The following is an 11,277-nucleotide window of genomic DNA, read 5'->3' as shown; positions in this document are numbered from 1 at the left end:
GGAAAGAGAAGGCACATTCACACTGGGTAATATTTAGATAGTTTGACAGAGGGTCTATTTACAGAGTGTGGATGGCCTGCAGGGGGCAGGGGGGTGCCCTCGGGGGGCCCCAGAGCCAGCCCAACCAAGAGCCTGGCACAGGTCACCTCCGCCCTCCCTAAGAACTGAGCCCGACAATCCTGCCCAGTGAGGTGGGAGGGGCCCCTGGAAGCCCAGAGGCAGAGAAGTGGGAGTTCATGCCCCTCCAATGCCCTATCTTCAGATGCTCCCTCCCTCCGTGCCCTGCTGGTGCTCCCACTGGCCAAGCCCAAGAGAAGCCAGCCCTGCTGGCCAAGGCCCCCGGGGGGCTGCAGGGAGAGTGGCCTGGAGAAGCTGGCAGCTCCCACAGGCAGAGTCCTCCCGGGAGGCCTCCAAAAGCAGAGGCAGAGAAGCTTCTAGCATCTATCTACCAGCTTCTCTGGACTTTAACCCCCCCTCTCAGAACTGCTGCAGAGAGAGAAACTCCCAGCTTTGTTTTGAAAATGAGAGCAATGTTTACAGCCATTAGCCAGCAATTAGGATCAGCCGGGCAGATCCGGGAACACCTGGGCAGTGAGGAAACACTGGGTGCTCCCCCGGGGACTGAGCTGAAGCACCACCTCTCCCCCCCTCACCTTTGCAGCCAGCACAGTCTGGGTGGAATTGCCGGGGGAAGTCCCTCAGCAAGAGACAGAGCCTCACCTTGCTCCCCCCATCTTAATAGGGGTCCTGGAGGAATGAATGATTCAAACACATGACCTCTGACCTCCCCTTTCCAGGGGCCATGAAGGGCCTCCCCAAAAGGCAGTCTACTAGAACTTTCTTGCCTTCCCCCAAGCCCCCTTCCCTGACGCATAGGCAGGACTTGGCTGCTCCCTGGCTCCTCTTGCAAATTCCAAATCTTGACCTCCGCTCCTTTTAGGTAAACTGAGTTCAGGTAAACCTTTTCCAGATGTTAATTAAGTATCTTCTGCTTCATTTCCTGCTTCCTAACCGAGTCTCTTCTTTCCCAAATGCATTCACATTTCCTGAACTGTCTGCTGCCTCACCTCCACTCCCCACAACTGGATCAGGAGAGCTGGCTTCTGGAAGCTCTTGGCGCCCGCTGAGGAGTGACTGAACCCTGGGGGGCAGACCCATGGCTACGTGCGCGGGCACACAGGCACCCAGGTTTTCACAGCCTTCCCCGACAGGAGCTAGAGGGCAGGTGAGCTCTGGACCAGGAGCGGGGTTTAAGCAATGGCATCCGGACGGGTCACCCCACGTCTCCGCACCCCATTTCCTCGGCAGGGCAAGTCTACGTCAGATGCATGCCTTCCTGGATGAGAGTTCAGTTGATTTTTGACCAAAGCGGGTGGTGAGGGTGCCGACACCCCTCCTTGTCAGAAATCTGCCTCTAATTTTTGACATCCCCAGACCTTAACTGCTGAGAGTCTACTGTTGACCAGAAGCCTTACCTGTGACATAAGCAGCCGATTAACACATATTTTGTATGTTATATGTAATACATAGTGTCTTCTTACAATAGAGTGAGCTGGGGGAAATCCAATGTTATTAAAACAAACATAAGGGGGTGCCTGGGTGGCTAGGTCCATTAAGCACCTGCGACTCTTGATTTCGACTCAGGTCATGACCATTCAGTTCAGGGGATCAAGCCCCATGCCTCCGACACCCCCACCCCACCCTGTCTCTCTCGCTCTGTCTTTGCCCTTTCCCTACTCATGCTCGCTCTCTCTCTTTCTCTTCTCTCTCAAATATTTTTAAAAAAGAAAGAAAGTCCATTTACGTCTACGTCTACTGTATTTCTTGGAAAATGTCCGCGTCCGTGGACCCTCGCAGTGCAAGGCTGTGTTGTCCAAGGGTCAGCCGTACAGTGAAACATGGACAGGGACAGAGATGCCCCACTGGGCAGAAGGGCTTACACCTCTCACTGGGGCTCAGAACTTGAGAGCACACTGTGGCGGTCACCACGCAATGGGTTGGCACCACGCCTCCGTCCCTGCCTTTGTCATTGGGCTCGAAGCCCCTGGAGATTCTCCAGCCCAGGCCCCCATTGCCCCAGCTCCAGACCCGCTCTGAGCCCCCCGGCTACTTACACCCCTCCCTGTGAGTTCTGGAAGCACCTCAAACTTAATAAGTTCCAGTCTAAACACAAGATCTATTCTCCAAGTCGGCCCTCCACCCCTCCCCTTCATTGGAGACGCAGCACCTGTGGTGGGGGGTGTCCTTGACACATCCCTTGCCCTAGTCCCCAGGCTCTCCGTGGCCAGCCTTACCCCAGGCATGTCCACCTTGCTCTCTAAACACCCCTGGGCTGCATCCTCTCCCGTCCCCGACATCCCGGGTCCACACTAACAGGCTGCGCCCGCTAACCAATCTCCCTGCTCCCACTCTGTCCCTGCCACAGTCCCGTACTCCTTCCCCCAGCAGCCGCCAGGGCCCAACACACAGCTGCACCAAACTTTTTCCTGCTTCAGAGCCTTTGCACCTGCTGCTCCTTCTGCCTAGACATCCCCCTCCTCCCGCCATCCTTTGACTCAGTTTCCTCCTACTCACCCTCAGCTCTCAAAATAAAGATCCATTCACCCCCCACGCCAGGCTGGTTTTGGACTCCATCTTATATGCTTTCATGGGACATGTATTTCATAGCACTTGCATCAGTTTTCAATTATTTAGTGACTATTTCAATAATGTCTGGCTTCTCCATTAGACTGTAATCTCCTGGAGGACAGGACCTTGTGCCTTTATGTCCCTCGCACCGAGTAGGCAGTTGCTGCTGAATAAATATTTGAAAGGGCTCAATGACCCTTCCCTTGTGGACCAACACGTGCATGTTTTATGGTCCTCAACCCACTGTCTAACTTTCTTTTCTCCTCTGGTCAGCCCAGGAGCCTCACGGACGTCTCCCTCTGAGGCCAAATGTTCTCTGCCTGGAAGAGTCCAATGTTCCGGTCTTTTTATGAGGACCCCGTGCCCACCACAGCCTCTTTTGGGTGAGTCAGAAGAATTCCGTGATTTACTGCTTACGGCGGTGGGGGGGGGTGGGGCGCGAGGAGGAGGGACAGACAGCCTGGAGAAGACCTGGGGAACATGACCCCCATCTCCATGACACCGGGCAAGGTGGGATCCACAGAACCTCTCTAGGGCTGGTAGGGCTGGTGTTCGAGTCCCCCATGGACTTGGTGGGAGCAGGCGGCGTGGCGTGTTCTGTGGGGGTTGGTTGGGGGTGGGGATATGGGAGGGGAGGAGGACACAGTTCTGGTGGTCATGTGTGAGCCATCCCAGATGAACTTGGAAATGAAGAGAGTAATGCTCTGAAGTCAGCACCCAAGTAATCAGAGATGTGCCAGGTCACTTTGGAGACAGGATGTCTCCTACACATGTCTGATGTCTGGTAGGCCGAGCTGCTCGATAGAGAGAATGTGGGGAGAACTGATCTCGAGTGGAAGTAGAGGAAAGGAGGGGCAGTGTTAGCAAGACAACAGGCAAAGGGGCCCCGCCTGGGTTCTCAGCCCTGTCCCTGTCCCTACCTTGCAGCTCACCAGGCGGCCAAGGGGCGTGTCACTCCCAACTATGCACTCCCCAGGCCATGTTGGACAATCCGTGGCTTCTCAGGGCCAGGGGCCATCCCGTTGGTGAGAGACCATACTGCTAGGACATTAGCAGGCAGCATCTGGTGCCACACCTCAGTCTTCAGAGAGTCAGACTGCCGGAGTCCAGCAGGTCCAGGGTTCCCTGAGGGATGGACGGTGTCGGCAGGAGAGACACGAGAGCCACAAGCTTCTTTCTGATCACCAGGCAGGCATCTCTGCACTGACCGGAGGGTCAGCTTTAGTCATGGGGAAATGTACAAGGAGAGAAAAAGCAGTAAATGATTTCTCATAGATAATTTTTATAATTTTCCAGAACATGGATTCTGCAGAAGTTACAATTCTAGTAGTAATGATTGTCGTAAAAGCCTTAGCGACAGGCACTCATGCTATCATATGGGAAAGGCAGATATATTTTAACGCCAAGATATACAAACCCTCAGGTATAGCCCTAAGAAAGCAAACTTTAAACAAGAGGCAAACAGCATTGTTTAGTAAAGGTCAGTTTTTTACGAGTAAGGGTCATTAGGCTGTTTACAGCTCTAAGAGAAAGTTCCCAAAAAAACAGAATTCCCAGGAGATATAATGCCTGCTCTCACAGTCCCAAAGACAAAGAATACATTTTTGACATTTATTGCAGTAGTGACTTTTGCAACGACATCCAGGCCTAGAAAGTAGTGAGTTATCAGTTAATTGCTTAGCTAGGAGGAAAATCATATGTTGCTTGCCTTAGTTGCATTAGGATGTATCTAGTTTACTCATCTTTTCCCTGACCAGGTGAAGTCACACCTCAGTGACAGGGCAGGGGGACAGGCCACTCCTGACATTAACTAGCAAAGCACTCTGAGGTTTGGTGCCCAAGCAGAAATGGAAGTTACAAGAGGGTAGATATTGGTCGCTGCCTCGTGGCAAGAGACCCTGGAAAGTTGCCATACCCTCACCTTGAATTTTCACTCAACCGTTGAGTTCAGGTAGCTCCCAACATCAGACCCTGAGACACAGCTCTCCAAGCCTGGGCCACTGACAAAATGGGTTTTCTGTAGCTGCAGAAACTGGGCCAAAGGCTGGACCAAGGAGGCTCTCCAGGGGAGGCCTTATTTCGAGGGGTTCCTCACAGAGCCTGCCAGTTTGCACAGGTCAGGAACTTAGGGCCCAATGGATGGCTTGTCTCCATTCTGTGACGTCTGGGGCCTCCACTGGAATATGACCTGGGGCCAGAGGACCTGTTTCCAAGGTGGCAAGTTGACTCCTCTCCACACGGCTGCTTGAACACCCTCACAACATGGCTGCCGGCCTCCCTGACAGCAAGCAATGCACAGGGCCGCTGAGGAGGAGGTTGTGATGTGTTTTATGACTGATCCCAGAGTCACACACTGTCACTGCCACCGTGCGTGGGAAGCAAGTCAGTGGCCACATTCCCTGCAAAAGGAACTAGACTCCACCCTTTGAAGGGAAGGGTAGCAAAGAATTTGGGGACATATCAAAATCACCACTTCACCAGAAGGATCTTTCCAGAGCTTTCTCCTATCCCATCACTCCCTCCTGAAAGCCCTCAGGGACTTTCTCAGCTTCACTTTCTCAGCAGCCAGTGATGAGCGTCCTTTTTCCTTTATTCATCCCAACCCTGGCCACTTCCCACCTCCCTGTCCAACATCTACTCTGCCTTCCAGAACATGCCAGAGGCTTCTGCATTTCTGCATTTCTGCTCAAACTGCTCCCTGTGCCTGGTCTGTGCCCTCTCCTTTTGTTGTTGTTGTTTGTTATTTGTCTTGTTTTTTTCATTTTCTTATTTGAGAACAGTTGAGATGCCATGTGACCTTGATTTCTACAACATAATGGTCCAACTTCTCTACATGTTACACTATGCTCACCACAAATGCAGCCACCCTGTCACCATATAACACTGCCCTTCTTACTTTCTGTTGACATGTTCCTCTTTCAAGATCCAGCTCCAGAATCAGAGTCACCTCCACCCTTCTCCAGACAGCCCCAACTCTGTACCCCATGAACTTCCTTCCCCCCAGCCCCACAGCATCCATCACACCCTGGACCACAGTTGCCGGGAGCTTCAGCAGGGTGGAGCTCAGCACAGAGAAGATGCTCAAGGCACAGTTAAAGCACAATTGCAGGGGCGCCTGGACAGCTCAGTTGGTTAAGCATCTGACTTCGGCTCAGGTCATGATCTCATGGTTCGTGAGTTTGAGCCCTGCGTCCGGTTCTGTGCTGATAGCTCAGAGTCTAGGGCCTGCTTCGGATTCTGTGTCTCCCTCTCTCTCTGCCCCTTCCCTACTGGGGTTCTGTCTGTCTCTCTGTCTCAAAAGGAAATAAAACTTAAAAAAAAAGACAACTATTTAAAAAAATTTTAATACATACATACATACATAAAGGACAATTGCATTGATGAATGAGTTAGTCACACACACCCAATCTGGCTGCTTAAAGCCAGCCAGCTGCTCCCGGAACAGAGGGGCTTTTCCTAGGAAATCCCACTGATGAATCGCAGATTCACCCCCACAGCTGTGACTCAACATGCACCCCCCCCAGCCCAGCCAATGAGCCTGCCCCGGAAGGAATCACCCACCCAGGAAGAGCTCCCCTCCCACCACCTTCCCTTACTCTCCCCACCCTGGGCAGCAGGGAAATCTCTACTCAGTCTCGCCCTGTGGCTGTACTTTCTGCTCTTGGTGTGTCTTCATACCCACTCTTTGATTTGGACCTTGCCACGGCCCTACTAAGCAAGTCAGGAAGAGTAGCGTTTTTCTCTAAAGGAAAAACAATGGAAGCTCAGAGAGGTCAGGCAATTTGCCTAAGACCACACAGCTAGACAAGGAATCTGTACCTGCCCAAGCCCTGTGCCTCTTTGCAGAAGGTAGAGATAGATGACTTAGCCTTAACAGTGACACTTCTAGAAAATGAACTGACCCAGGGTCTGAGTCTGAGCCCCCAAGAGTGAAAGAGGAAACAGTGGGTTAATGATAAAGTCGCTAATACAGGAGCAAGAACCTGAAAACAGTAGTGCTGGTTGTGTTAATCAGTTCACCAAAATAGATAATTCTTCATGCTTATTGAACCAAGTGCACAGCTTGGGGCTTTTTGCATATGGTCTTGGATTCCCACCCCGACCCTGAGAAGTATATTTCGCTATTCCCATTTTACAAAGTAGGTCATTGAGGTTCAAAGAGGTTAATTAACTTACCTAAGGTCACGCAGCCAACAAATGAGCTGAGATAGGTTCCAAAGCCCCTTCCCATCATGCAGCCTCTGACTATCATCAACACTTGGCTGAGGAAGGTTCAGGAAGCACAATGCTGCCCTCTGCCAGAAGGAGACAGGGTGTGGGCAGATGGGCTGTGGTCTCGGAGCCAGGCTGGAATCTCCCTGTCGGGCGTGATATCATTTTTCTCCTCTAATAAATTACTCACCATGGCCAGGCCACAAGAGGCTGAAAGATGCCCAGCTCCCTTGGGAGGGGCCCATGCAATAAGGAAGGAATGTGCATCGCATCCTCCTATCACGGAAGCTTCCGGGAGGACTGAGGCCCAAGACTGTGATCCTTGGTGCTGTGGACGGACGCCGGCCAAGGAAACACCCCAGAGGAGCTGCAAAAGGCAAAGGACACAAGCTCCCGGCTCAGCCCAAGGAGACGGGGTTCCTCTCAAAGACCCCAGGGATCCTGGGGCACCAGGACCCCAGTCTCTGAGCACGGGGCAGAAGGGGCCTGGGCGCCCCCTCCCGACCTCGCTTCTGGAAGCTGCTTGCTGAGTCCCCCTCCTCCTGCATCAGCTGTGTCTCCTTGTGACCCTGAGGTGTAACAGCCTCTTTTGCCCTTTCTTTCAGCTCAGAAATGCTCAACATCACCTCGCAGGCCCTCGCGCCCTCTCTCAACGGGACGCTGTCCCAGAGCTGCATGGACACCGAGTGGAGGAGCTGGCTCAACGCCTTCCAGGCTCCCTTCCTCTGGGTCCTGTTCACGCTGGCGGCCCTCGAGAACATCTTCGTCCTCAGCGTCTTCTGCCTGCACAAGAGCAGCTGCACGGTGGCTGAGATCTACCTGGGCAACCTGGCCGTGGCCGACCTGATCCTGGCCTGCGGGCTGCCCTTCTGGGCCATCACCATCGCCCACAACTTCGACTGGCTCTTCGGGGAGGTCCTCTGCCGCGTGGTGAACACCATGCTCTACATGAACCTCTATAGCAGCATCTGCTTCCTGATGCTGGTGAGCATTGACCGCTACCTGGCCCTGGTGAAAACCATGTCCATGGGCCGGATGCGCGGGGTGCGCTGGGCCAAACTCTACAGCCTGGTGATCTGGGGGTGCACGCTGCTCCTGAGCTCGCCCATGCTGGCCTTCCGGACCATGAAGGACTACAGGGCCGAGGGCTACAACGTCACGGCCTGCATCATCATCTACCCGTCCCGCACCTGGGAGCTCTTCACCAACACGCTCTTGAACTCCGTGGGCTTCCTGTTGCCGCTGGTGGTCATCACCTTCTGCACCGTGCAGATCATGAAGGTGCTGCGCAACAACGAGATGCAGAAGTTCAAGGAGATCCAGACGGAGAGGAAGGCCACCGTGCTGGTGCTGGTTGTGCTGCTGCTCTTCGTGGCCTGCTGGCTGCCCTTCCAGATCAGCACCTTCCTGGACACGCTGCTGTGCCTCAACGTCCTGTCGGGCTGCTGGGCTGAGCACCTGGTGGACATCTTCACGCAGATCGCCTCCTACCTGGCCTACAGCAACAGCTGCCTCAACCCGCTCGTCTACGTGATCGTGGGCAAGCGCTTCCGCAAGAAGTCGCGGGAGGTGTTCCGGGGGCTGTGCCAGAAAGGGGGCTGCGTGTCGGAGTCCAACAAGACGGAGAACTCCATGGGCACGCTACGGACCTCCATCTCGGTGGACCGCCATATTCACAGACTGCCGGAGTGGGTGGGGAACAGTCAGTGAGGGCCGCCCCGAGGACTACGGGTGTGAGGACGCGGTTGCAGCCGCCCCTTCAGGATGTGCCCGAGCGGGAACGGAAGGCACGCTGTGCGTGCGACCTTGGGCAGTACATCCACGTGTCCGGTAACACACGGGCGCTTCATTCCTGCCCTGCCCAAGATGGCAGCGGGCGAGGCCATGACAATGGGGTGACCTTGTGCACAGCCAAGGGCACTGTAAACCCAACAGTATTATTGTTCCCATTTGCTGCCACCTGTGGGCCAGCCTGCTTCTTCCCAGGAGTGGGGGGGGGGGGTGGCCTGGGGACAGGGATGGGAATGCCCGAGCTTCCCTCCCACGTGGTGCCCCACCCTGCCCCAGAGGGCCGTCTCAGCTCCCCGGGAGCACTGCCCCCCCAGCTTTGAGGCCACGGCTGGGTGCACAGGGGGGGCCTGGCTGGAGTTTTGCCTTCTGTCCCTTAAATCCACCCAGCTGGGACTCCCTGGGAACCCGCAGACTGGGATTCCATCACCTCCCCTCCCCATGGACAGGAAAAGTCTGTGCCAAACAAGAACTCAGTAAGCACTTATTTAGCACTTGCTGTATATGCAAGTACTGAGCACGGCCCGGCAAGAAGGAAGAAAAAGAAAGAATAATCTCCGTCCCAGAGGCACTAACAAACTCGAACAGGGATGACTGAGTTCTTCCACCCCCCCACCCCCCCAGAAGGCTGTTCGGCGTCGTGGTGGAGCGAGGCACGCTGGCTGGCTCAGAGGAGAGGGGTGAGGAGCCTGATGCCCCGGCTCAGCTGATAATTAGTGGCATGTCACTTACCCCTGCCTGCTTCGTCCTCCGAGACACCAGCTTGTTGGGGGAGGACTGAAAGACGTAAGGGGCAAGGAAGGACTTTGGAAAAAGGAAAGGTGCTATATAAACGTGAGGCTTTTTTAAGCGCACAGAATGGAAATAAATTTATTATTAAAAAACAGACTCAGGTTTCACAGTAGCTCTTGAGAGGAGAATCGCTATGGTAGCTAATGGTTGTGTAAAGCACGTCTCGGGGCTGGCCTCAGTGTAGGTGCTCACTAACGTCAGCTGCCTTCCACCTTCCCTTCCCATAACTCTGCCCGCGCCCCCCCCCCACGTGCATACACACACAAGCATTTTGGGGGCAGGCCATCTTGCCTTCAATGTTTGATTTGTGATGCCCGCGAGTGACTTCTGGTTGAACTTGCCAGGGACTCATGCTCAGACCCTCACCGGGGATGGGCAGTAGTCAGGAGGAGTCCGGCTTGCCCACCGTTGTCCCTGTGTCAGCAACCAAGGGCACCAACCAGTGCCACCCCGGGGGCCGTAGCCCACTGATTGGGCAAGAAGGTCACTGATCCGGGGACCAAGCTCCCCTAGAGGGCTGAGCGCCTCGTTTGGATCGGCGGGGTCCCTGTCACGGTGGGGCTGCCTGGGCACAGGTGATGGTGAAGAAACCCTGCCCACCTCCCAGGAACCTGAAAGGGAGAACCCCCTCCCCAAGGGGCCTCCAGCCAGCCCTATGGAAGGGCTGTGGCTCCGCCTTCTCTGGGCAGGGCCGGCAGTGATTGGTTGGAACAGCGGTGGGCGGGGTGATGGGGGGGCTGGGGCGGGTCCAGGTGCAAGGCTGCAGGGAGCTGGACCAGCATCCTTGGCCAGAGGCTTAAGAGGGTTCTGTCCCAAGGCGCCTGGGTGGCTCAGTTGGTTGAGCGTCCAGCTTCAGCTCAGGTCATGATCTCATGGTTTTTGGTTCGAGCCCTGCGTCAGGCTCTGTGCTGACAGCTAGCTCAGAGCCTGGAACCTGCTTTAGATTGTGTCTCCCTCTCTCTCTCTGACCCTCCCTGCTCACTCTGTCTCTCAATAAATAAATAAAAAACATTAAAAGAGAGAGAGAGAGTTCTGTCCCAAGCCTCAGGTTCTCCAAGGGAGGATTCATTTCTTTTTTTCTACGTGTCCTACAATCAGCCTGCTGTGGCCGGCAGGCCCCATGGGGACAAGGAGAACGCACCTCCCGGGCTCCAACATCAGGTGGCATAGAACCGAGGCAGCGAGGGCCAGCTCAGCAGCAGTGGAGCTCAGGCCCCACCAGGGTGGTAAGGGCACCACCAGGGCCGCATTCATTCACCCAGTAAAACAAACCAATAGTTGTTAGCAGGCTGTCTCTGGAGAAGGTGGAAACCCAAAGCACCAGGCAATCTTGGATGGCCAACAGCCCATAAATCCTCACCAAACGAGCGCTAGATTGTAAAGCAAAACGGGTCCAAAAAAGATTCCCAGCCTCCGTTCCCTCCCGCGCACACCCCTCTGCCCCAGTAAACACACACACTTGGAGCCGGAGAAAGAAAACAGTCGCAGAAGTAGGAACGGTTTAGCGTTTTACTGGAGTTCAACCGTGAGCATGTTGTGAGTGGAATAAAAAGGAGGCTGCGCTTCGGCCGCGTGTAGCACTCATCCGTCGGCGGTGGGTGATGGGCACCTAAGGGTCATTTAGCCCTGGACACCTCATGGTCACTTAGGGGTCCTCCCGTGGCCTGAGGAGCTGTCCATTTGCAGGAGGGCAGCCGGCCTGTGGCTTGGGTTGACACTGTGATAAAGAGCATCAGGGGCGCCTGGGTGGCTCAGCCGGTTAAGCATCCGGCTTCGGCTCAGGTCATGATCTCACGGTTCGTGGGTTCAAGTCCCACTGTTGGGCTTTGTGCTGAGAGCTTGGAGCCTGCAGCCTAT

General features: G+C 54.8%; 1 protein-coding gene across 4 annotated transcripts in view; it reads left to right on the top strand.

The window, feature by feature from the left end:
* BDKRB2 (bradykinin receptor B2) overlaps window positions 1-9,516 on the top strand; it is a 29,338-nt gene extending 19,822 nt beyond the window's left edge. The window contains exons 1-3 of one of the 4 annotated variants that reach the window (XM_029952807.1): window positions 886-1,225; window positions 2,907-3,011; window positions 7,446-9,516. In XM_029952807.1, the coding sequence (XP_029808667.1) occupies window positions 2,938-3,011; window positions 7,446-8,550 (1,179 nt within the window). In that variant the 5' untranslated portion in view covers window positions 886-1,225; window positions 2,907-2,937 and the 3' untranslated portion in view covers window positions 8,551-9,516. Of the gene's footprint in view, window positions 1-885; window positions 1,226-2,901; window positions 3,012-7,445 lie in introns of those variants that run through there. The other 3 variants (XM_029952805.1, XM_029952806.1, XM_029952804.1) reach the window with 3 other exon arrangements.
* The last annotated feature ends 1,761 nt before the right edge of the window (window positions 9,517-11,277 follow it).

Source organism: Suricata suricatta, chromosome 9 (assembly GCF_006229205.1).
Source record: "Suricata suricatta isolate VVHF042 chromosome 9, meerkat_22Aug2017_6uvM2_HiC, whole genome shotgun sequence".
Taxonomy (NCBI): Eukaryota; Metazoa; Chordata; class Mammalia; order Carnivora; family Herpestidae; genus Suricata; species Suricata suricatta.
This window is presented reverse-complemented; position numbering and strand designations above follow the sequence as displayed.